The 26,274-nt window shown below is 39.1% G+C and overlaps 1 protein-coding gene across 9 annotated transcripts in view; it reads left to right on the top strand.

Moving 5' to 3' along the window:
• The window catches only part of SPAG17 (sperm associated antigen 17), a 294,146-nt gene that overhangs the window by 237,594 nt on the left and 30,278 nt on the right, over positions 1-26,274 (top strand). For 5 of the 9 annotated variants that reach the window (XM_073234479.1, XM_073234481.1, XM_073234478.1 and 2 more), the window contains 14 exons: positions 2-190; positions 4,474-4,619; positions 4,724-4,854; positions 6,886-7,013; positions 8,567-8,752; positions 9,697-9,810; positions 10,336-10,381; positions 12,267-12,366; positions 12,588-12,635; positions 15,249-15,348; positions 16,069-16,171; positions 17,833-17,964; positions 24,419-24,552; positions 25,817-26,001. In XM_073234479.1, the coding sequence (XP_073090580.1) occupies positions 2-190; positions 4,474-4,619; positions 4,724-4,854; positions 6,886-7,013; positions 8,567-8,752; positions 9,697-9,810; positions 10,336-10,381; positions 12,267-12,366; positions 12,588-12,635; positions 15,249-15,348; positions 16,069-16,171; positions 17,833-17,964; positions 24,419-24,552; positions 25,817-26,001 (1,742 nt within the window). Of the gene's footprint in view, position 1; positions 191-4,473; positions 4,620-4,723; positions 4,855-6,885; positions 7,014-8,566; positions 8,753-9,696; positions 9,811-10,335; positions 10,382-12,266; positions 12,367-12,587; positions 12,636-15,248; positions 15,349-16,068; positions 16,172-17,832; positions 17,965-24,418; positions 24,553-25,816; positions 26,002-26,274 lie in introns of those variants that run through there. The other 4 variants (XM_073234480.1, XM_037021226.2, XM_073234483.1 and 1 more) reach the window with 3 other exon arrangements.

The raw sequence follows: 26,274 nt of genomic DNA, 5'->3' as shown, positions 1-26,274 counted from the left end.
GGTATTACCTCCAAACACAGGCAGTCTTCATATTGATAGGGATTGTTCAGCTACATATTGCCATGAATTCAGTAGTGACATATACCATCCTTTCCAAATACGTGAACAGCTGAGAGCTAGCAGGTACATCATGAAGCACACATCAGAGGTTATTTGTGAAGTCCTGGATCCTGAGGGAAATGCCTTTCAGGTAAAATGCATCATTAGTCTGAAGGTAGAGCAGCTCTGGCTTTGTTTTTGAGATATTTTGCACTAGAGAGCTTCCATGTAGCTTTTTACCTTGGCTGCCTTGGGATTATTTATCTACCTAATCTACCTACTGCCAGTACTTTGGGCAGGCAGTAATGAATGCCAGGGTCTTTCATTCTCAGGTGTACTTTCATAAGGATAGCAAGCCCAGCAACTAGGATGGTAGAAATGTTAAAGCCAAATAAGTAATTAGACCAAAAGGGAAGACACATTACTAAATACCGAAAAACAATACCATTTATTAGTGTCCTCTTTAATTTCCCTTAAGATGCAAAAAATATCTATGTTCATCTATGTTCATCAGGGGTATTGGTCTGTAATTTTCTTTTTTTGTTGTGTCTTTGTCTGATTTTGGTATTAGAGTGATATTGGCCTCGTAGAATGAGTTTAGGAGTATTCTCTCCTCTTCTACTTTTTCGAAAAATTTAAGGAGGATAGGTATTAGGTCTTCACTAAATGTTTGATAAAATTCAGCAGGGAAACCATCTGGTCCAGGGGTTTGTTCTTAGGTAGTTTTTTTATTACCAGTTCAATTTCTTTGCTGGTAATTGGTCTATTCAGATTTTGTTTCATCTTGGGTCAGCTTTGGGAGGTTGTATTTTTCTAGAGAGTTTTCCATTTCTTCTAGGGTATCCAGTTTGTTACCATATAATTTTTCATAGTATTGTCTCATAATTCTTTATATTTCTGTGGTGTCTGTGGTGATTTTTCCATTCTCCTTTCTGATTCTCTTTATGTGTGTAGACTTTCTTTTTTTCTTGATTCGTCTGGCTAGGGGATTATCTATTTTTTCTTATTGTGTCAAAGAACCAGCTCCTGCTTTCATTGATTTCTTTCTATTGTTCTATTCATCTCAATTTTATTTATTTCTGCTTTAATCTTTATTATGTCCCTCCTTCTACTGACTTTGGGTCTCATTTGTTCTTCCTTTCCTAGTTTCATTAATTGTGAGTTTAGATTGTTCATTTGGGATTATTCTTCTTTCCTGAGGTAGCCCTGTATTGCAATATATTTCCCCCTTTGCAAGGCCTTTGCTGCGTCCCACAGATTTTGTGTTGTTCAATTATTATTGTCGTTTGTCTCCATATATTGCTCGATCTCTGTTTTTATTTGGTCATTGACCCATTGATTATTTTGGAGCATTTTATTAAGCCTCCATGCGTTTGTGGGCTTTTTTGTTTTCTTTGTGTAATTTATTTCTAGTTTCATATCTTTGTGATCTAAGAAGCTGGTTGGTACAATTTCAGTCTTTTTGAAGTTACTGAGGTTGTTTTTGTGGCCTAGTATATGATCTATTCTTGAAAATGTTCCATGTGCACTTAAGAAGAATGTGTATCCTGTTGCTTTTGGATGGAGTGTTCTGTAGATGTCCATTAGGTCCATCTGTTCTAATGTGTTGTTCAGTGCCTCTGTCTACTTACTTATTTTCTGTCTGGTTGATCTGTCCTTTGGAGTGAGTGGTGTGTTGAAGTCTCCTAAAATGAATGAATTGCATTCTATTTCCCCCTTTAATTTTGTTAGTAGTTGTTTCACTTGTGTATGGGATCCTGTGTTTGTTGCATAGATATTTATAACAGTTATATCCTCTTGTTGGACTGACTCCTTTATCATTATACAAAGAAGAAATGTCCTTCTTTGTCTCTTGCTACTCACTTTGTTTTTAAGTCTATTTTGTCTGATACAAGTACTGCAACTCCTGCTTTTTTCTCCCTGTTAGTTGTATGAAATATCTTTTTCCATACCTTTACTTTCAGTCTGTGTATGTCTTTGGTTTTGAAGTGAGTCTCTTGTAGGCAGCTTATAGGCAGGTCTTGTTTTTTAATCATTCAGTGACTCTGTGTCTTTTGATTGCTGATTGCTGCATTCAGACCATTTACATTTAGGGTGGTTATTGACAGGTGTGTAGTTATTGCCATTTCAGGCTTTAGATTCATGGTTACCAAAGGTTCAAGGGTAATTCCCTTACTATCTAACAGTCTAATTTAACTCACTTCCTGTGCTATTACAAACACAACCTGAAGGTTCATTTTTTTTCCTCCTTTTTCTTCATCTTCCATTCTTTGTATGTTATGAATCATATTCTGTGCCCTTGGGTGACATGCATATCCCTTGGGTGACATCTATTTAGCCTTAGGAATACTTCCATCTATAGGAGTCCCTCCAAAATTCACTGTAGAGGTGGTTTGTGGGAGGTAAATTCTCTCAACTTTTGCTTATCTGAAAATTGTTTAATCCCTCCTTCAAACTTAAATGATAACCTTTCCAGGTAGATTATTCTTGGCTCAAGACCCTTCTGCTTCATTGCATTAAATATATCATGCCACTCCTTTCTGGCCTGTAAAGTTTCTGTTGAGAACTCTGATGATAGCCTGATGAGTTTTCCTTTGTATGTGATCTTTTTTCTCTCTCTGCTTTTAAAAGTCTGTCTTTATCCTTGATCATTGCCATTTTAATTATTATATGTCTTGATGTTGTCTTCCTTGGGTCCCTCGTGTTGAGAGATCTGTGCACCTCTATGGTTTGAGAGACTGTTTCCTTCCCCAGATTGGGGACGTTTTCAGTAATTACCTCCTCAATGACACTTTCTATCCCTTTTTCTCTCTTCTTCTTCTGGTACCCATATAATACGAATATCATTCTGTATTCTTTTTCTTAGAGATTCTTTCTTTTTTAGAGATTCTTTTTTCTATATACCACATCTTTGTATTCCTCTTCTTTAATTTCTATTCCATTTACCATCTCTTCTACTGCATCTAATCTGCTTTTAAATCCTTCCATTGTATGTTTCATTTCAGATATGGTATTTCTTAATGATTGAATCTCTGACTTAAATTCATTTTTGAGTTCTTGAATATTTTTCTGTACCTCCATAAGCATGTTTATGATTTTTATTTTGAACTCTCTTTCAGGCAGATTGGTGAGTTCAGTTTCATTAGGCCCTTTTTCTGGGGTTTGTGAGATTTTGGTGAACCATGTTCTTTTGATGTTTCATATTTCTGTGTGGTGCCCACTAGTGCCTAGAAGCTCCAGTCTCTGGAGGTGCTCAGCCCCTAGTGTGAGGCTGGTGGTTGTAGGGGAGTGGAGCTGGTGCCTGTGGGGAGGAAAGATCTGTTTCCTGATTCCTGTCTGCAGTGCCTGTCTCCAGTGTCAGAGCCAGTGGACTAAGCACACAGGTGTAAGCTTCTGTGCTTTGCATCTGTAGCTGTTGTAGGCTGAGCCTCCTTGTGGCTGGTCTGACGCTAGTGAAGTGATTGTTGGTTCTCAAGCTGGTGCCAGCAGGCTAGGAGAAAGGCGCAGCAGGCTGCATGTCACAGTGGGGGGCCTTGGAGCTGAGTAGGCAGCCAGGGGAATGGGGCACCTGAAACTCCTCAAAGTTCCCAACCAGCTGGGCAGAGCGTGCCCAGACAACCTTGTCCAGCTTTCCCCTCCCCCTGCGCAGCAAGCCTCGTGCAAACCCCACTCCTTCAGCAGCCCTCTCGCTGCTAGGAAGCCTCTCAGACCGCCTGCCTTTCCCTTGTCCCAGAGTGGCTGGGTGCGGATCCCCTCCTCCGCAAATCTGTCTCTCAAGCACTCCGCCTGTCTGAGCTCCCCAACGTCCAGAGCACCACACAGTGTAGGTTTCTGCTCACAAAGCAGACCTCCAGGGCTGGTGTTCAGCAGTCCCAGGCTTCCACCCCCTCCCCGCTCCATTTCTCTTCCTCCCGCCGGGGAGCTGGGGTGCGGGAAGGGCTTGGGTCCCGCTGAATTAAAGCTTTCCTACGTTACCGAGTTTCGTGAGGTCTGCTCTGTTCGTGAGGTCTGTGTGCAGTCTGGTTCAGCCTTCTTTCTTGTTGCTGTTTTAGGGTTAGTTGTAGCAATTAACTATATTTTCATACTATTTGTGGTTTTGGGAGGAGTTCTCCGTCTCACCTCTCATGCCCCCATCTTGAATCTCCTCTGAAGATAGGGCTTTGAGTCCCCTGACATCTGAGTCACCTTCCTCTGAAGGCATTCTGATTTGTCATTGTTTAACAGTTTAGGTGTGGTTTGTAAGCAGAGATATGCTACTAGTTTTTCACTTTTATAAATTCAGCCTGTTTTGAGTCAACAGTACCTTGTAAATAAATATCCCTGATTTTCTAAGTTTACCAGAAGATCACCTGCTCTCTCAAATGGGATTAGCAGGAAGATGAGCTTTATGGCACCTTTTTTCACTTGTAGTTGCTTATGTGCTGTGTCCTTTAGGTCATGGCTGATGGTAGTATATCAACTATGCTACGAGAAAACAATTTGGAAGATGATTTAAGTGAAAGAACCGAAGGCTATGATAGTTTATCCTCTATTCACCTTCAAAAGAATCATCTACAAATCTATGGTGAACATGTCCCCAGGTAAAATCATAAAAATAATACCATGACTTTTATTTTTAATTGTAAGTTCAAGGAGCATTCTAACTGAATACTCCCAGTGATTAGATTTCCATTTCTTCAAACAGGTTTTTTGTCATTCATGCTGATGGATCAGGAGTGGAACTTCTTCGAGACAGTGACATAGAAGAATACCTCTCCTTAGCATATGGAGATTCAACTACTGTAGTTCTTCAGGAACCAGTACAGGAACAACCAGGTAGAGTGCCCAAACCATCTGGAACTCCCTGGGTCCCCTCATCAACTCTCATCCTCTTTATCTAATGCACCCTTTTCATGAAGCATCACCATGGCTGATGAAAAAAGAATTAGGTACAATTATTCCTCCTAATCTTCAGTCAAGGTCATGGGAGACATATCCCCCAGTTGAGGTACGAATTTTTCTGCTGAACAGTCATCTTCATCTAACAATGGCTGGAATCCCCATTCTTCTCCCATATATTCATGTATTTGCATTCTTATGTTAATTGTTAGTGGGTTAAAGGAGTTTTTATTTGAATATTTTAACATTCATCTCTGTCTTTTTCCTTTTGCTTACTTTTCCAACTCTGCTTCCACCTGGCCCTGTCAGCCTCTTTTGTATCATTATTCATGCTCATACAAAGCTTTATCTGCACATCAACCTATGTAAACTGTGTATACATCCCTTTGCCACCTATAAACAAAGTTCTGTGTTTAGGAGTGTTAGGTGAATTAGGTATGTTTAGGTTCCTGTGTATGTGTTTGTTTTATCTTCGTAGAAAAAAAAAAGAAAAGTGAAATATAAGCTCATTTTTTGTTACTTTCAAAAGGTGTTGCTTGATGAATTTAATTCAATAAGAATACAAAGTACATTTGGTGCGTGTTAGAAGTGTAGGATAAGTATATGTAAGTATACATAACCTGAAGTGCAGGATAAATTATATTGTATTCATTGGACATTTTTATTATTTCATCCATTTTAAAGAAACCAGTGTGTAACTAAAGGTTAGAGACATATTGTATTAAGTAATGGCCATTTCTGTATGTCATATTATGTATTTAAACACAGATATGAACTTCATATTATATGTATACCAGATGAGTGTGCTATGTCTAGGTTTGTGTGTGTGTTTCTGTTTTATCTTTTGTCTTGTTGGTGGGATATATTTTGTACTCATTTATGGATATGACTGCATCTCTGTGCACTCACATCTTTTAATTATCAGTGCACATGTGCATGATGTAATATGACTTGCTCTTTGTGAATATGATAAGTAGGGCACTCTAGTTGTTCAGTGCATGTGTTGATTTGTATGAGAATAAGAGTTCATTTCAAATTGCATTGCTTTTTTAGTCAGTTATTTAACTAGCATCAATTTGATAATCCACCATATGCCAAACACCCATTGGGTGTTAGGAATACAGTGGAGACCTCAGACGGTATGGACCCTGCTTTCACAGAGCTTAGAGTTTAATGAGAGATAGTCATTAATTATATATTTACATGAATAACTGTATGATATAAATTGAGGTAATATCTGTGAGGAAAAGGAATATGGTTCTATGAGAGCATCTAACAAAGGAAATTGACATCATCTAGAAGGCTTCCCTGAAGACAGTGGAGCCAAAATGGTGGATCAGTAGGCATTCATTAAAGTTGAAGGGAGCCGTTCTTGGAGGAGAGAATACAAAGCAGAAAGCAGAAAGCACCAGAAAATGGGGGAAAAGGCCAAAATAGTCAAAGCACAGAAGGGAGTGCAAGTTGAGGAAGGGCTGGGAAAATGTGAAGGATTCAGTTTTATTCATGAGCAACGGGAAGACAAAGAAGAGTTTAAATCATGGACTAACATCATCAGTCATCCTGACTCCCAGGACAGGTCCACTCACCCAGGAGCTATGAGTAGAAAAGCTACTTGTTGTTTAAGTCCAGAACAGAATCTCTCTGAGGCAAATAAATGATCTAAGGTAGGGTCAGTGATGGGGAAAGAAGTGGATGAACTCAAGACATGTGTACAGGTAGAACTGACAGGACCTAGGTGTGGTTTGTGAAGGACAGTGAGATGTCAATTAATTAATTCCAAGTGATCTAAATCCAGACTGTGGCTTCACAGTGACTAAAAGCCTCACCTTTCTTGTTAGATCCTAAGGTCCTTAGGCATAATTGCTGTATCTGGCCTATCAAAAAGTGTTGAAGTGCATGAGTACCTGTTGAATTTCTTAGAATATTTTTGATAGAGAAATGATCTTCTGATAACTCTCTTTGAACCAGGTACCCTGAGCATCACTGTCCTTCGCCCTTTTCATGAAGCATCACCATGGCTGATGAAAAAAGAATTAGGTACAATTATTCCTCCTAATCTTCAGTCAAGGTCATGGGAGACATTTCCCCCAGTTGAGGTACGAATTTTTCTGCTGAACAGTCATCTTCATCTAACAATGGCTGGAATCCCCGTTCTTCTCCCATATATTCATGTATTTGCATTCTTATGTTAATTGTTAATGGGTTAAAGGAGTTTTTATTTGAATATTTTAACATTTATAGATTTTAGAGAAATATACCTGACTTAGCTAATTTTCTTAACTTATTAACATGCAAACTGAGTATATAAGAATAACATGAAGGATTATACACAGGGGTTTGCAACTCCAATGTTAAAAAGTAAGCCTGTAATTATATCAGATTAGAGAGACCCCACCTAAAGTTTTGTTAAAGAAAAGATCTTGAGCAGGAATTACAAAATCCTACATCTTGCAGATTTGCCATTTCATTTTGCAAGCAATTTATGTGATATGTATGGCATATTACCAGATATTAAATTATTAAGTCAGTGAAGATATTGATAATATGATCAGAGAGAGATACTAGTGTTAAGCAAAGAGAATGTTTTTGAATTATGAATGATTTTTGCTTTCTACACAATCTTGTAATAGAAGAGACACAGATAATGAACATGTAAGGTAACAAAAACCTTCTAGCCCTATATTTTAACTTGGTGACTATAATCAACATGGTAAATGAAGATGACCTGAATTCTAGTCCTGATTCTAACAATTACTAATATGGGATTTGGTACAAGTCACACTGCACTCCACTTTCTTTCCTGAAAAAAATAAAGAGGCTGCACCAAAGGGCTCACTCAGGCCACACTGAAATGCATTATGACAAATAATATGCCACATCTGAGATTAATGAAGGAAGTTTATTTTCTTCCTCTGCAACTCCTATAGCTAGAACCTTCTATCCCTGGTAGCAGTGGCCCAGCCTACTCAAGCCCCTGGGTGGTCATCACTGACCAGGCACTGAACACTGAACAGCAATTTAAAATGAAGCACATCAGACACACTTCAGGACATATGACATCAAAGCACACCACTCCTGAAAATCAATTACAGAGATTACCTAGAGATGTGCTTCTATCTACTCTAAGACAGATCTTTCTGTCCAAGGGAACCTGGGCATGCTTAATCTAGAGTGAGTTCAAAGACCCATTCAGATCTATGGGATTTTCTCTCAAGGAATCGCTGTAGGTCAAAATGAACATGAGACCAGGAAGTTAAAGGCTGCCTAATTCTAAATGTCTTAGGCTACCTGTGGGTATTAAATGGAACAGTCACTTGTGTTTGGCCTAAGCCAGGCTGCTGCTGCATTACCATGGCATTACCTTTGCCTAGGACTCCCCTAATACTACCCAGCAGGACATCATGCAAGAGGATTTGAAGATATCCAGATTTTTGGAAACAAATATAAAGAGGAAGAGCTGTCCAGTTCTGTTACCAATTTTCCTTATATTTGCTAAGCTTTCTGAGATCAGGGGTCATTTTTTCTCTTCATTGTATTCACAAGCAAGTGGTTCCTAGCATAATATCTACATAATAAGTATAGAGTGGGAAAAAAAACAATGTTAAAACATTCTGATTTCCTTGGTGGTTATTTTGTTTTGTTTTGTTAGCAGAAAAAAACTCTAGGAGCTCCATTCGGCACTTACATTTGGAAGGGTCTTGACATTGGCTCCAAACAGCTAGTGACTGCCCCTGCCCCTATACTCAGGAACCCCAAGGTGTTACAGATACGCCAGTTCATCCAGCATGAGGTGGTAAAGAATGAGGTGAAATTGAAGCTGCAGATTTCCCTTAAGGTAATGGAATCCAGGTAACCTGACCCAAAAAAATCAGGAACAGGGCAATCATTCCTCCTGGTTTCCTGAGGAATCTGAAGTTACACAATTCTACCAATATTTACCTAATGCAACACATGAATGTCAATCTTCCAGTGGGTAGGAAGTTGAGAAGTAGAAAATACTTAATGATTCCCATAATGTATAGGAGTATTAGGGCCCCAAAGACATTGCACAGATAAATAACTTTTATGTATGTGATTGCTATAGATAGTCCTCCTCCTTATTTTATGAGAAACTGCTCTGGTGACCTCTAGAAAAAGGCAGAACTCTGTATTTGATACTTGTCCACAGAAGAAATGGGTTGTTGGTTTTTGGAAAGGGTCTAAGAATTTGTAAATATACAGTTAGTTGTATATCTATAACATCCCACTGTCTAGTTTGTTAAGTCTCTCAGCACAGGAATCATACGTGTTTGTTTATGGTTGTATACAGAGCACCTGGCATAGAGCAGGGGGCCATTATTTATGGAAATGGTCCAGTATTTATGGAAAAAGTAGAGTATATTTCTGTCAAAGCAAAGGCATGGACTAAACAATTTGCCTTTATAGGTAGAATCATAAGGACTATCCTTGGAAAGGACTCTAGCAATCATCTAAACCAACTCTGTCCCTTTTATTAATGAAGAGACATTGGAGGGCTGACTTAGAAGCCAGGTCTCTCTGAGGTCCTCGAGGAGTTCAAACATCCTGTAGCCCTTAAAGATTTGCCTGTGGACTTTTCAGGTCTTTGTTTATTAACATGTTAAAGAAAAGCCTTTCCAGATTGCTTGACCAGTAACTGATTGTTGAGCGTTTTGAACTTATATTCTTAATCTTTTTGTAGCATTTCAAGTTGATGCTGACTATTTTAATGTCTCTATCTTATTTCTGACTTCTTTGATTTATTTTATTCTGCTGATTTAGGATTATATAAACCATATTCTAAAGAAAGAAGATGAGCTACAGGAAATGAGAGTTAAAGATTCCAGAACAGAGGAGGAGAGAGGCAACGCTGCGGATCTCCTCAAGCTAGTTATGGTGAGAAGGAAATGTTTAATATGCCAATGTTTTTACTATTGTATCAGTGCTAGATGCTTCAAGACAAAATATTGTAATAGCTGCTTCTGCCACTTTTCTGAAGCATTTGCTCTCTTCTTATAATTTCTTATTTCTGTGGAAATCTGATCCCTCATATATTGAATTTTCCAGTGCTTCTTAGGCTCTTCCTTAAACGTAAGTATTTCTGAAGGCTCTTAAATAACAGTTTTTATGATTCAGCAAAACTGACACTCATTGAAATATTGAATTTATTAAATGAATGAAATAGGAAGCAGGGGAAGAAAGGAATTTCTACAACTTAAAATGATTTCCATTTTTAGATGTTGTCAAATAAAAGAAATGACTAAAAAAATCAAGTAAATTTTGTACTGACAATGAAAGACTAATTCATTTTATAGAATTTCTATGAAAGATAAATTTTAGCACATGAAGAATGCTTCTAAACAAAGTTAATTTTGTATGTAATACAATCATCACCATTAAGGAATTCTTTCTTTATTTCAGTCTTTCCCTAAAGTGGAGGAAACTATGAAAAGTCATGTTACCGAAGGTACTACATTTACTATTCTCTGCAAAATATTTATGGATTTCAAAGGAACAGTCTTAAGTGCACTTCTCAGTCATTCTTCCATCTGACAGCAAAGCACTGTGCACGTATTTCTGTTGTAGTGCTCACCATGCTGTATTGTGATGATTTATTCACGTAATTTTTCTGCCCATATTGTGAGATCCTTGGAAACCATGATTGCCGCTAATTCATCTTTAACTTCCATCTGCTGAATGAAAAATGTTGACATTTCACTTTTATGTTAACCTCAACCTTTATTTAGAACATAGCTAAGATACAAGAAGGAAGCAATCAACCAACCAGCACTCCACCCCCAACATGCTCACACACACACACACACATACACACACACAGAATTGTTGAGCAACTACACATGACTGCCAAATCCTCACACAGTTTGACTCTATAGGTAGTTCAAGCAGTCTATTCTTGGAACACACCTTCCTTCAGAGCCTCTTTATTTGGGGATATACATAGCCCCCAATTGGTTACATAGCAAAATTGGTTATGTGGTTTCTCAGTTCACAGTAAAACAGAGGAGAACTTGGTGATTTGAGGTTTCCTTTTCTTTTCTATTTTGGCCATTTTTAGATGTTGTTAGACAAAGGTCAGACTTCATTTAGCCCACAGAGTTGTTTTGTGCGCCCTCCACGTTAGCTTTCTTAGTTGTTTTTGTTTATCTGAACTTTTCTTCTCTTGAAATGTCACATTACCACATAGTGACATTTGGCTGAAGATGGTTAGCAGTTGCCCCTCTGTCATGACCATGAACAAAAGACTCCGTCACAAGCCCCAGCATCTCTCTGTCCTTACACTCTTGTGATTCTTTTACCTAGACAGTCTCTTGTAGTAGGGTTGCCAGATTTAGCAAATAAAAATATAGAAGGCCCAGTTTAATTTTAATTTAGATAAACAACAAATTTACTTATACTAGAAAATTAGTAAATCTGATAATCAAATTTTACTAAATGCCCTACATTTTATCTGGTAACCCTACCTCATAGTATTTGCATTTGTAACAGTCTGGCATGAGGGAACAGTCACCACAGAGGTAAACGCACAGGTTCCCCAATGGTGAAAAACAAACTAAATGTTTTTTTCAAACATGCAAACAGACAGACATAGGAGTCAAACAGGGTCTTGCATGCTCACAGCTGCCCCTGACATATCAGTACGGTGACCCTAAGTCATAGCTCCCTATAGTATTTCCTAAAACACTATCATATGGTTCCATCCAAAATGAGTTTTATGGTAAAATAAGTTTAGATAATACTGAATATTGCTGTATTTTTTTAGCCACAATGTACATTAACCAATTAAGGATGTAGAAAAGTCTTACAGCAAAGAAACATATTTAACCTTGAATAAATTGGTGTTTCCCAAGCTCATATAACCCTGGAACATGGAACCTTTTTTTGTTTCTTAATCTCCTATTAATATCTCACTAAGACCGTGTTTGTAGAATAAACTGAGAATCACCACCCAGATTATCAAATAACTATTGTATTATATTTAGATCCCTACATTCAGATCCTTAGATACTTTTTTAGAGAAACAATTTCAACAAAGTGGTTAATTTTTTTAAAGTTTTGTGCAGAAATGCAGTTAGATAGAAAGAACATCAGTTCCCCTAATGATGTGTGATAAATGAGGTGTCATTACATTTTGTATTTTGACTATAAATGTGTGTTCTCCAATGGATGTTTCATAAAAATGGTATGATTTGCTATAACATTATAGCTTGGTCATGGAAATTCTGGGTAAACAGTTGATAAATTAAACATAGTTACTCAAATGAGTAATTGGGTACTGACTGTTGTGCTGTGAAGAAGTGAGGATAAAAGTTAAATACATCTATTTTTTAAAGTTGCAGCCCACCTAACCGATTTATTCAATCAGTCTTTTACTACGGCTACAGAATGTCCACCAGAAATGTTTGCTACAGATTTCCGTGAAAAGAAATTGAGGTAAGTTGATCCAGTAAAGTGTTCCAATTAGCATTAAGTACATAGTGACTGAGGAAAGAGAGATGTGGGTGTCAGAACTGTGGGTGACTCCCTCAATGACATCTCAGCCTTTCATTTTGCACACTGTTAACAACTGATCACAGAGTGGCAGCTTTTCTATTATTGTTGATAAGCTGAGAGCATTGCCCTTTTTCATCGTATTTTCCTTTCCTTCCACATAGGCACACAGTGACAGCAAAGCGCTGGAAAGAAAAGTTAGATCAAAAGAGGTAATTCTATCCTGAAGTATACATACATACATGGGGTCCCAGAATTTTAGAGTGGCATTGGTTGCAGGGCACTTCCATCCAGGCTCTCTGCTATTGTTGGGGTCTCTTCTCCTCTTCAGCCAAGTGCTCATTCAGCTTTTGGGTGATGATGTCATTATCTCTTGAAGAGGTCTGTTTGACTATTAAGTAGATTTTCTCCCTCTCATAAAGCAAGAAAGCTCTCAAGTACTCTCTGTGTTTTGGTAATTCTGATACACTGGTAAGTATTCTAGAACATAATGCGAAGCATTGTCATAAACATTCCAGGATTCTTATAATTCACATGAGGAATGTGCTTTAAGCACTGTGTGCTTTGCTTATTCCAACTCCAGTCGTCTATTGCCATAAAGAAAGGCAGCCAGATATATTTATTGAGTAAATAGTACATATGCACTATGTACTCTGGGTACCCTTGTACACATTTGCATGGTTCCTCTCCAGATTAACTTCCAGGATAGATATGCTTCTTAATAAATATGTCTGAGTTACCTTGTAGAATGTGTCTGTGAAGTGGTGAAGTAAGACCTTAAGTCTCATGGGCCACCCTTATATATAAGATCAAACTAGAAGGTATTTACTGTCTCACAGAAGAGCTCTGAAAGGATTTTCAAGAAACTAGTGACAGTGATGGCCTGTGGGGAAGGAGAGTATAAGGTCAGGGAAAAATGTGGGGTGAAGACTTCCTATTTATTACATACTCCTTAGTACTTTTTGAATATGTACATGCACATGGGTTATCCATTTATATTTTTTAAGATTTTGAAACATTAATAATTTCAAATTTTAACCTGTATGTAGATAATGGCAAGCCAGTGAAAGGTTTTGAAGAAGAAAGTGAAACACACAGGAATAAGAGCTACATGTCATAGAAAAAGAAGGGTTGGCAACATGGAAAATGGTTTGGGGAGGGGAGTTAAAGAAGGGGAACATTTCAAGGAAATGGAAGGTGGTCAGTAAATGTCAGATGCTGTGAAAGAACCAGAAAAGAGAATGAAAAGAGGAATTTGGGCTTAGCAGTTGGAAGGTTTATTGATTTCTTGTGTGAAAACAGTTATAAGAGAGTGGTAGGCAATAGCCAGACTACCATAGGTTGATAAGTGACTCTAATGAAGCAGGAAAGGTAAGATATTTAAATGTGAAATTAAAGTTGTTTCAATGAGATGATTTTTTGATTCAGCCAGTGTTTCCAGAGAGGGCATCTGGGATAAGGGAAAGAGCACTGGTTTTAGAGTCCGCAGACCTGGCGTCAGTTTCAACGTGGTTACTTACAGACTAAATGATGCAGGCTGGTTACTTTAGTTCATTAAAATTTACTTCAGAAATTCAGTTTGCTTATAGAATTTATCTATAAGACAAGGATGATTGGAGTGCCTAATAACTAAGGTCTATTTAAGCTCATGCATTGGGTGACTGACACGTGACTGGCATGTGCACTTACCAAGATCGTGGGCTTGGAGGCAGGCAACCTGGGTTTTAATTCAAACTTGACCTCTTATTAGTTATGTGAATTAGGGTAGGTTGCTTAACTTCTCTACACCTTGATTTTTGATCAATAAAATGGGGATAATAGTAGTAACTCATAGGGTTATTATAAGATTAAATGGACTTATAAAATTCCTGGCATGCAGTAAGCACTTCAAAATGAAAACTATGTCACATAGGATTTAGTTCAGCTACATTTAACAGACAACCCCCAAATCAGTGCTTTCATATCTAACAAAATTTATTTTTTCTAATGTAAAAGAAGTCAGAAGTAGACAGTCCATCAGGAACCCAGATTCCTTCATTGTATCTGTTCATCATTCTTAGCACATAATTTTCATCCTCAAAGGTGTTGCATGGTTGCAAAATGACTGCTGCAGCTACAAACTTTTCACCCATATTCCAGGAATTTTAGGAATAGAGATGAGACAAGAACAAAAGGAAAGTCTCCTAGTTGAGGGTTAAGCCCTGCTTGACAGCTATCTGGAGTCTTACCCAGTGATTTCAGGTTCCTTCTCATTGGCCCTCTGTGTGTGTGTATATATACACATACACATATACATACAAGGAAGGCTGGGAAGTATACTTTTTAGCGGGTATATCGCCTCCCCAATATAGGTTCCAATACTGGAAAGACAACTAGTAAGATTATCATGATTGCTTTTAATTTGCTTCATAAGCACTGATCACATTATTCATAAACCATTCTTCAGGTTTTAGTTTTTATTTTGTTTACCACTGCTACTGAAATGATAGGAATCAGTAGAATCTAGCTGGCATTTAAACCTCAGAGAATTGAAAGACATGTAAAAAGGTCAACCATGTGACTTTCAGTCTTTTGAGATCAACTGTAAAACCAACCAACCCCCTGTGGTAATTATGTCCTATCTGATATGAAAGTCTGATGTAGGAAATGTGACTGATTCTAGGAAAAGCAGAAAAGGAGCCAAAACAAGTTGACAAAAAAATCTCTGCTGAGTTAGTTTTTACCAGTTTTACTGTTTTTCTGTGAGATTTAGAGCTAAAAAACAGGCAAATAACATTTTAAAAATATTCTATCTTCTTTTGCATCGCTATGGAAATATCAACCAGGAAGGAAATTGAAAAAACACACAATTATCTAATGGAAATTAGGAACAAAGTAATATCACCCTACTTCAAATCTGAACTGAGCAAGTTATATCAGTCACAGGTAATTGAATGTAATTAAAAACAACTGAATAAGTCCTCATAAAACTTGATACAAGGCATATCTCTACTTTCCCTGATGTTTCTTTCCTGCATCAACCTGACTGGCTGACCCATAGCTTTCAAATCCGTGCCCCTCACAGACGTGAGCGGGAAGGCTAGTTTCAGGTCTTGCACCTAAGTAGAAGTTCTCGACCAATATTTTAGTACCATTCTACCTCCCTGCTTTACTACTAACACTATTAATTGCCTTCTCCCATCTCTTTTAAGTCCTTTTGTGGATTGAATTCTCCCTACTGATGATTATTATCCTCTGATAAATCCCATTTTGAAGATTTTATCTCATCACAAATTTTCCCCCATCAGCTGTGAGATACTGGGAAGCTCATGGAAGCAGCGCACTCCTCTGCTCTTCTGTGAAACCTTCAAACTATCAAGCCAAGTGAATATTTTCATGTGTTTGAACTCCCAGTGTTTCTATGGAAATTCTAGATGCTATTATTAACCAGAGGCTGCCTGAAAAGAAATTATAGAAAATTATGACTAATTTAGAAAAATATCTATAATTGAGTTAATCAGTCTCTTGAAAAACTTTTAGTTTGCAGACTATTTTCAGGGCCTTAAAAATATGCTTACATCATTGCTAATCAACTTAACATTGCTGTAGAAGTTGCATTTCAGCCATATGTAAGTCTAAAATAAGTCTTTTGGTTTTTTTTTTAAGTTTAATTATGTGGACACCCTTTCTAAAAATCTGCCTCCTTTTACAAAGAAAGATAAAGGTGCAAACAAAACAGCTGTTCAGAATACAGTTGATCTTCATCCAGGTAATGTGTTCAGTAGCTCTTATTCCTGTTAACATGCTGAAGTGAAAAATACCTAATAGTGGCCTCTTAGAACCTATCTGGTTCCTACCACCTTTTGTTTCAGTAGTAGCTAATAGCATAACCTAACCTTGATCTGTATATTACAGATTTGGCTGAGTTATATGAAGAAAACAAGATGTAAATAAGATTTAGTTTCATCCTGTATGCTTAAAATTGACCTGAAAGCATTATGAAGACACAGACTAATTTATAAGCCAAGCGAGTAGTGAAGCTTATTGGAGAACAGGGCATTTTCATGGTCTTAAAATATCACCTTGTATTACATACTAATTATAAGGAGGGATATGTACCTTTATAGTGGAGAGATATTACATCTTCCTCTTTGACCAAGTGATCAAACTTCTCCCAACTCTGAGACAGCCCAACATTAGGTACTTGCTCATATAATGCAATATGAAGTGCCTAGGACCTGTGCAGAATTCCTTCCAAAAATCCTTAACCTAAATTTAATCAGGAGGGAGCAATCTGACAAGTCCAGAAGGTAGACATTCTATAGGACAACTGGCCTAGATTCTTAAAAAAGAGTCAATGTCATTAAAAGGAAAAAGATGGGTGGTTGTTCTATGTTAAAAAACAAAAGAGGCATTAAAGCTGCATGTACTGCATGAATTTTGATACTGAATTGAGAAAAACACCTATAAAAGATAGTATAGATCAGCTGTACAAGTGACTAGAAACCATGTATTACAGGGCATTGTGGAATTGCTGTAAGTCTTCTTGTGTGTGATGGTGGCATTGTGGATATGTAGGACAATGTCATCATTTCAAGAGATGAAGAATTTAAGGATGCAACGAAAGTTAGTGCTTCTTTAATAAACTGGGTAGGTAAAGTACCAAGATAGAGGAATTTTTCTACTGGACAACACCCAAAATTCAGATGCCTACAATGAGCATGGCCAAAGAAAATATCTAATTACCATAGAGCTTCTCAAAAGCAGAGATTAAGGCTAGACTTATAAAGATGATGGAGAGAAATCAGAGATGAAAGTTGACGGTGCATATGCTGCATGGACCTGGCAGAGGCTCTAATCAATCAAACCTACTCCCCCCTTGACAGGAGGCAAGGCTGCAGCCTTTCAAGCACAGTCCCCCAAGCAGCCACTACCATTCAGCCAGGGTGGCACATAAACACACTGGGATGTATTTGCATCGCCAGTCCTTAATATACTAATTTAAAATTTGTTTCATATTGCACTTCTTAGAAAGATACATTTTAATAAAGAGATATATTTTCATAATAAGGGATGGATTTAAGATTGGAAACCTCTTTTGAAAAATTGCATCTCCTTTATTCTTGGGTAAAAATAAGCTAAACTACTTGGTCTCTGCTTCCAAATACTATGTGGTTATAGGTCCAGAAAGAGCTAGCTAGCTCTTCAGGAGTTTAAGCCTTGCAGACACTGTCCTGTTTGTTAATGAAAAGCATTGTGTCATATAATAAGGAATCCCTTCTCAATAGCATTTTTATATTTAGTCTTTCTAAGAGTGTTAAGGGGGGGTTGAGGGAGAGTACCTTCGTTGTAAAGAAGAATACTAACATTGGTAGTCATTGTATCATTGTCCAAAATAGCACTTTATAATATTAGTTTTGGGTTTTTTAGATTCCCAGCCAAATGAAGATTCAGAACAGGAATCTTCAGATACCCTTAGTCTTCCAAAATTGGAGAGTTTTGTGGCTACCAAGGAATCTGCTAAACAGAACCAAACTGAAAATGTAACAAAACCTCCAGAAGGTATGGCAGTCATTTACTTTGTCTCATTGTTTTCCAAAACTGGACATCATGTCCTTTTGGAATATGGGAAATGGCAGTGGGGTAAGGTTGGCAACTACAGAAAAAATCTAGAAGGGATCCTGGAGCTATGGAACTTTGTAAGGCTTTTCATCATGTCCAAGTATCTTAAAAAATATTTTGAGAATGACTAAAAATCCCAGATTAAAGGAAAGAAATAAGAAAGATTTTTTTAGATTTGTTATTTTATTGTTGTATTTCTGCATTATATTATTATTATATTATATTAATTATATTATATTATATTATATTATATTATATTATATTATATTATATTATCCCTCATGGTTCTAAGAACTTGTGTGATTTACTGAGGGCCAGGGACCTGGAAGCTGTTTTGAGAAGCCTGTAATTTGGTAGTTAGATTTACCTGTTATTTCAGTACTTTCTTAGTTTGTAGGTGTTAGAAGAGAAACATAGGTGCAGTCTGTCTCTCCCATCATCTCATTGGGGTAGCAGAAATCGAACTATGGGATAATACAAAATAATATCTAGTTACAATGGAGTCACATTGCCTGATTTCACTGAAGTTAATCCAACTAAATATAGTTGGTCAGAAAAAGAGAAGCAGAATAATTTAAATTGTGTAGATAAATTTGCACCCTTTGACTCTTGTGGGCATGTCCTGTTCCATATTGAAAGTAAGATGGGCATCTGCTTATGGATCTTAGTTACCGCCTATAAGGGGAATATCTTGCCACATTTATGGGCCAATTAAAGATTTACATTACCCAAGTCTTTTGCCTTCTCTCTATAAGGTTTATTCATTTTGTAGATAAATTTACTCAGTGCCTCCTGTGTGCCAGGCATTGTTCTAGACATAGAAATATAGCAGTTAAGAAACCAAAGTCTTATAGACCTGTATGTACAAGGGGCAGGCCTAACCAGAAATTAGTAAATAATGAATTAGATAAATTCAGACTGTGAAAAGTATTATCACATGATAAAACATGGAGAGGGATTCCACCCTTGCGGGGAGGGACAGCATCCATTAGGGGGTTAGAAGGCCGCTCTATGAAGGAACATTTGAGCTCAGACAAGAACAAGGAGCCAGCCATGCAAACACTAGGGGAAAGGAATATTCCAGATAGTGGAAGAGCAAGTCTGAAGGCCCTGATGGGATAAGACACAGAAAGAAAGGAGTATAGCTGGAAGAATAATGAGCAAAGGAAAAAGCAGAGAAGGTGAGGTCAGAGATGGGGGTGTCATATGACACTGCATAGGGAGTTCTGAACTTTATTCTAAGTGTAGTTTTATACAAACACCATTGGAAGGTTTTGAGCAGGGTAGTTACATGACTAAGTTATGTTTTAAGATCACTGTGGTAGCTGTGTGGATAATAGCTAGTGGCCAGGAAAGGGAGGAGTGGGGAAAAGTGGAAGCATGGAGAAAGCAACTGAAGTAGAGCATTGGCAGCAACCTTGGCCAGGGTGGTTGGTTGGAGACGGTGAGAAGCAAATCGGTTGGAAGTATATATGCTGCAGGTAGAGTCAACAGGACTTGCTGGTCAATTAGATGTGGGGGTGAGAAGAGGAATCAGGGTGATTCCTGGCTGAACTGCTTTGACTGGTTGTGAGGCCGAGAATTTGTAGTTGTAACAAGTTTCCAGGTGGAGCTGATGATGCTGGAACAGCGGCAGCGCTGCGCTAAGGCAAACACCAGAATGTAAATATTAGGCAGGAGAGGAGCCAATAAAGGCAACTAAGAAGACAGTGAGGTAGGAGAAAAGCAGGGGCATGAAAATCTCCAAGTGTTTTGAGTGTATAAAATGTTCCTGAAAGGTGGAGTAAGATCAAGAATAACCATTGGATTAGATAAAATGGAGATCATGAGAGATCTTGACAAAAAGCAGTTTCAGGGCATGGAGGAGACTGAAGTCAACTGAAATTATATATAGAATGGCTGAAGAGGGTCAGCAGCAGGAATACACAGCTTTACTCAAGAGTTTTGCTGAAAAGAACAAGACAAATTGTAGCTGGAGGAGATGTATGTCCAAGGAATCGTTTTATTTTGTTTAGTTTTAGGCATACTAGAGCATACCGATTGCCAAACAATAATCATTCTGTAGTGAGAGAGAGAGCTTACAGGCAAGAAGAGGGCTTAGCGGCAGTAGCAAAGTTCTAAAGAAGGTGAGAGAAGATGACTTGGGAGACACACTGAGTGGCATAGTTGACCTTGGATGTGAGCAGGTTCACAATGACAGCAGAGAGGAGAACATTACATTGGCACATGGGTTGATACATTTGGTACTGGGAAGATGAGCAAGCCTGGTTGAAAAGGAGCGGATATAATGATAGAATATAAAATCCATTCTGGAGAAACAGGAAAGGCAAACAAGAAGGGGGAGACTGATCATTTAAAGTGTTAGTGTAGTTGATTAAAGGTCTCAATGATGTCAAATAATTTGCTTGGAGACACAATAAGGTAATAAGCTTAGATGAGGAAAATGAGATTTTGAAAGTAAAATTATTGGTGTTGGCAGTCAAAGATATAACCATGGGAGTTTCTGAGGTAGAAAAGAGGGAAAGGTGATGAATCGGGGTGACTGAGAATCAGAGGACAGGTCATTCAGGTGATGTCACCAAGAGAGGTGAAAGAGAAGACCATTCAAGGTGTCAAGATCAGTGAATCAAGGGAATGATGGAGAGGCCAATAAATGACAATTCTTGAAGATGTTACAGTCCGATGGCTGGAGCTTCAAAGGAATGGGAGATTTTTATGGAGGAAAAAAATTGTTTGGACTAAGGAGTACTACAGAACGCCTAGCACCAAGAAACTTGAGATAAGAGACAATAATGTGACTCCTCTATATTAAATTAAATTTAGTAAAGTTTCAAGGAGGTCAGAGTGGGAAGAGGTTAACACACTGGGGGAAAGCTCTATAGGAGAGGTGCTCTTGAAAAATAAATAGAATTTCATAGATTTAAGATTTTAAGATTTTGGGTTCTGTTGGTTGAGTGGCTACCTCTGCCCCAGTGCTGGGGTTGGCAACAAGGCGTGTCTCTTCCCAGCTCTGCTTTCAGTGACACCATCTGACAGCTTAAGTCAGCTGTGGTGAGAAATCAGTAAATGCTACAAATGTACAAATTGTACAAACCAGAGCCATTCTTTTCCAGAGAGGCAGTTTAACATTTACCAACGTACCCATTGGCTGCAGGTAAAGTTCGGGTATATCCCAGGTCCCACACTAAAGGGGCCACTATCCTCTGGGCCAGCTGTTACCGCAGAGGGTTAAAGTTCAAGAAAGGGAAATGTGTTTCTGCTCCCAGCCTCTGCTCACAACTGGCACACTGCCGCTTACACACACATTTATCCGTTAAAGCAAGTCCTGTCGCCAAGATCAAAGTCCCATTTCAGTGGGGCAGAAGAATATACTCCACCTACAGGGAAGGAATGCTCAGAGAGGATGTAAATAAAGCCATGTTCTGACAAGAAGTAAGAAAAAAATGTGTTGTGAATAAATACTGCAGACTGCCTCTGCATAGAAACAGACAACCATTACAGGCTCTTCAGCGGGGTCAGGTCCTGAGGTAATATCCAGATGATACCCCTAGTAGGACCATCCAGCCGCTGCCCCACTGCTGAGTTAATCCCTCCCTCTTCCCTCAATCCCTGGTGAAACCCGGGGAGGCTCCGGGGGTGGAGGGATGACAGTCCGTCTGTAGAATGGGAGGCAGTATGGTGCAGAGCAGAGCTTAGGGTATAGATTCTGCCTGAATCTTTACATAACAGAGACATATCATCGGGCATGCTGTTTAACCCCTCTGTCTCTTCCTGTTTCATCTTCCAAAGTAAAGGGGAAATAATGGGTTATACATTACAGGGTTGTAAGGATTAAATTTGTTAGTATATACAAAGATGCTGAAAGTAGTGCCTGTCATAAAATAAACTCCGTACCAGTATTTACTATCAGGAATAACAGAATGAGTGACTACTTAGTATCCATTAGACTAGTGAAATGAATTCACATAAAACAGTAATTCACATAAAACACATATAGTAAGAATACAAACAAAAAGACATATCAAGCCATTAGAATGGTTGCCTATGTAGGCAATTGTAATCAAAGGGAAAAAAATACATTAAAACACTGATCACTGAGCTCCATCCCCAGAAATGTTGATTCTGTTACCATCTGAAATAGGGCTTGTCTGGCATGTGGCCTGAGAATCTGCGGCACGTGGCCCAGGGGATTATGATGCACAGATGAGTTTGGGACACACTGGGTAGCTGTCTAGAAAGAACTTACTACTCATACAGAACACTTCTGTAACCAGATGTTTGTGGGGTTTCCCACACCAGGCAATCCTGCACACCATCAGGGCATCCTATTGTGACTTTAACCAGAGTTAGGGCAGACCTTACAGGTAAAAGGCTCAGTCTCACAAAACTGCTGACTTCAGATGCTAATCTCAAGTTAGGCTGTCACCTGTGCTTCTTTCTGACCAACCAGCTGTAAATTGGGGCTCCCACAAGGCCCTTCTAGGGTTCAGTAATTTGCTAGAACAGCTCACAGACCTCATATATTCTTACGCAATAAGAGATACGATAAGAGGCACAGATGAATAGATACACAGGGCGAGGTCCGGAAGGTCCAGCCCAGGAGCTCTGATGCTGTGCAGCTGGGGGGCACCACCCTCCCGACCTGTGGATATGCTCAACAACCTGAAAGCTCTCTGAACCTCTAACAGTAGGGACTGTGGTGGAGACTTCATCACAGAGGCGTGATTGATTATTAACTCAGTCGCCTTCCCCTCTCCCCTTCTCAGAGGGTGGGTGTGGGGCTGAAAGTCCGAGCTTCTGGTCACGGATCGGTCTTTCTGGTGCCTGGCTGCCCTCCTGAAGCTGTTCGGGAGCCTGCCCAGAGCCACCTCGTTAGGTCAGGAGGCACACCTGCCACCCAGGATGTTCCGAGGGCTTTGGGAGCTCTGTGCCAGGAATCAGGGGCAGAGACCAACACATGTATTTTCTATTCTCTCACACCGGTAGAAGGAGAGTGTTCCTTGTGGAGTCTGACACACATCGTTGTACGTTCCACACCTGCCACTTCTTTCAGTGTCTTGAACAATTTATTTAACTTTGGTTTCTGTGTCTGTAAAAACAGGACACTACTATTATATTAGTTAGGACTCTTCTATTTGCAGCTGAGACAACTGAAGCTCAAACTCACTGAACTAAAAAACGGGGGGGAGGGGCAATTTACTAGTGTTCAAAAGCAAACCTCAGAGAAGTACATCCGGTACCAGCCCAGATCCTGTATTCAGGCCCTCCAGCCTTGCAGGGGCATGTTTGTATCTGATTGCCCATCTCTCTGGGCATCCTCCCTACCTGCATCTTGTCCCTCTTTATTTGTCCTGTTTGGTTTAATCCTCTGCACAAAGACAGGCTATGTCCACATGGCAGGGACCATGACTATAGAGGTCCAAGGTTCTGATTCTTCCAGATCCATAATCCAATAAGCAAGACGGGCTCATCCCTGTCAACTTTTGTGGAAACATCCCAGTGACGTGCCTGTGTTGGCTTTGCATGGGCCATGCACCATCCTGATGGATGGGGCCAGGGATGTCGTGGCACCAAGTGTGTGTGGTAGGAGTGGGTGTGGAGGTGGGTGATGGGGAGAGTGCTGAGCACACAGAGATTATAATTACCAAAACTCTCATCTCAGGGGACTTGATGAGAACAAAGGGAGAAGCTATATATAAAAACATACATGTGGTGTGGTGCTTGCCTGTAGATAGTGGACACTTAAATATTGGTTCCCTTCCCTTTCTGCTCTTGATGCTTTGAATAAAAGAAGGGATGTTTAAATATAATAACCTAAAATACAATTCTTATTTCAACCTCCTGGATGTTGGAGGAATATATACAGCTGCAGCTATGTAGTTGATTAGCTCATTCCTTTGCCAAATGTAGTGATCTGAGAACTTAATTTTCTGGCTTGATTTATCAATAATTACTGAACCACCTTTTAGAACTATAAATATAGTTGCTGAGCCAAAGAAATTCTTAAGATCTTGCCCTCAGTAGTTTCAAGAAAACTTTCAGAGTTAGTGTTTTATTGTATTATCATTGTTGCTTTAATGGAAAGAAACCTGGAGACCTGGGTGTAAATTCCATTCATCACAAGAAAGTCATTTGACTTCTTAGAATTTCATTTTTCTCATTTATTTAAGAAAGGTGATGCTAATAGCACCTGCTCTGCCCATCTCATAGGGCTGGTAAGATGTAAAGATACATGCAGGACTTAAGAAAAGTCTCCGTTCCTTTAAATAAGCTCCTCAAAGAGAAAAGAATAAAAGTATCCCAACTTGGTTTATGTTCTCATATACTCTGGTATGACCTCGAATGTTTTTGAATAAAATGCCCATGTGGCATAATTTAAATGTTCTCTCTACAGAACCACAGTCTGTGCCCCTGAAAATTCCAACCCAGTCATTGCTGCAGGATGCTGCAGGACAAGCAAGGAAAGAGAAAGTGAAGTTACCTTACTATTTGCTGAGTTCCAAGCCCAAGTCTCAACCTCTCATAAAGGTAAAACAAAGGAACAAATTTCCCAGAGTCAGTCCAGCATTTTACAGAATCCTGAGTGGAAGGTACTGATTTCCTGCCACTGTATCCCGCTATTTGTTGTATATATACTGTCTCACCATGAAGACCTTCTGGTCACAGACAAACTAAGGCGGGGCTTTGCTGGAGCCAGCTCATACAGGCTCACGAGAGGAGTTTTATGCTCTGACTGCTAAACCTTTGACAGTTTGAAATCAGCCAAGCAAGTTCTTACACCTTGGAAATTGGCAAATGCTACTAAGTCAAGGTTCTTTTCAGAGAGCCAGCTTACCAGCACCCTTCTTAGGATAAAATCCAAATGACTCATCATGACTGCAAGCCATGTTTACTCCTTTATCCTCACCTTGCCCCAAACTCACTACACTTCAGCCATTGTGGGTTTCTCTTAGTTCTTTAAAAACACCAAGCTCCTTCCTTCCTCCAAGCCTCTAAGATTATGATTCCATCTCAGCTCTGTTGGGAAGCCTTCCCTGAGCCCCAATCAAGTTTCAATAGCTATCCTTGGCTACTTCCATGGCACACTGTGTTCTTCACCATCATAGAACTTATTGCCATGTATATAACTGGTAAGTTGTAGGACTGCTTCTTAAATTTTAATGTGCATATGAATTACCTAGAAATATTGTTAAAATATGGATTCTAACTCACTGGGCCTGGGGTGGGGCCTGAGATTCTGCAATCCTAAACAAGTTCCTTGGTGAGGAGGTCAGTGCTGCCAAGTTGGGGAATACCAAGGAAACAGGGCAGCGGTTCTCAAAGTGTGATTACTTTGCCAGCAGCCCTGGCAATACCTGAGAGCTCATCACAAATGCAAATTCATGCGTCCCATCCCAGATTTACGAAATGAGAGACTCTGGAGATGAAGTCAGCAATTTGTGTTCTAAATCCTTTAGGTGATTCAGATGAGAGATGAAGTTTGATAATCGCTGGCAGAAAGGAAAAGCACAAACTTTAGAATCAGGCTAACTTGACTTCGAAATTTCACTCTGCCACTCAGCATGTGAGCAAATTATCTTTCAATTTTCTGACGTTGATCTTCTTTATCTTTAAAACAAAGCCTAGGATAACTCCTCACAGAGCTCTTGTAAGGGTTACATGAGATTGTAATTGTTCCTTACCTCCCCCAGCCAAGCAGTTGTTTTCCTCTGGTAACAGAGCCTTTTTCTTATCTTGGGAACCCAAAATAGAACCATTTTATTTTATTTACTTATTTCTTCTTAATGAAAAGGTGCAAGATTCTGTTGGAGGAAGAGTGAAAACGTCCTCTGTTGCATCTGCTGCCATTAACAATGTAAATTCATCCCTTTTTGGATTCCATCTTCTCCCACCATCAGTGAAGTTTGGAGTGCTTCAAGAAGGACACACCTATGCAACCACTGTAAAGCTCAAGAACATTGGAGTTGACTTCTGCAGGTGAAGCTAAGGCACCAGATGTCTGGTCCATTCACCTTCTTCCACTCTGTGACGTGCCTTTGGCTCCCTAAATTCGTGAATGCTTATTGAGCTGAACTGTCATTACACCTTGACTCTTGAGTCTTAACATCACTCATTCAACCACTTACTAACCCCTTCATTCACTCTTTCTTCAACAAATCAATATCTGCCAAGCCTCAACTACATAGCAGGTGCTTCCTTGCCCTCCCATTAATTATTAGTCATACTTTGGAATGAATAATAAGACCTGAT

Source organism: Manis javanica, chromosome 4 (assembly GCF_040802235.1).
Source record: "Manis javanica isolate MJ-LG chromosome 4, MJ_LKY, whole genome shotgun sequence".
Taxonomy (NCBI): Eukaryota; Metazoa; Chordata; class Mammalia; order Pholidota; family Manidae; genus Manis; species Manis javanica.
Note: the sequence above shows the minus strand (reverse complement) of the source record. Positions and strands in the feature narration are given on the sequence as shown.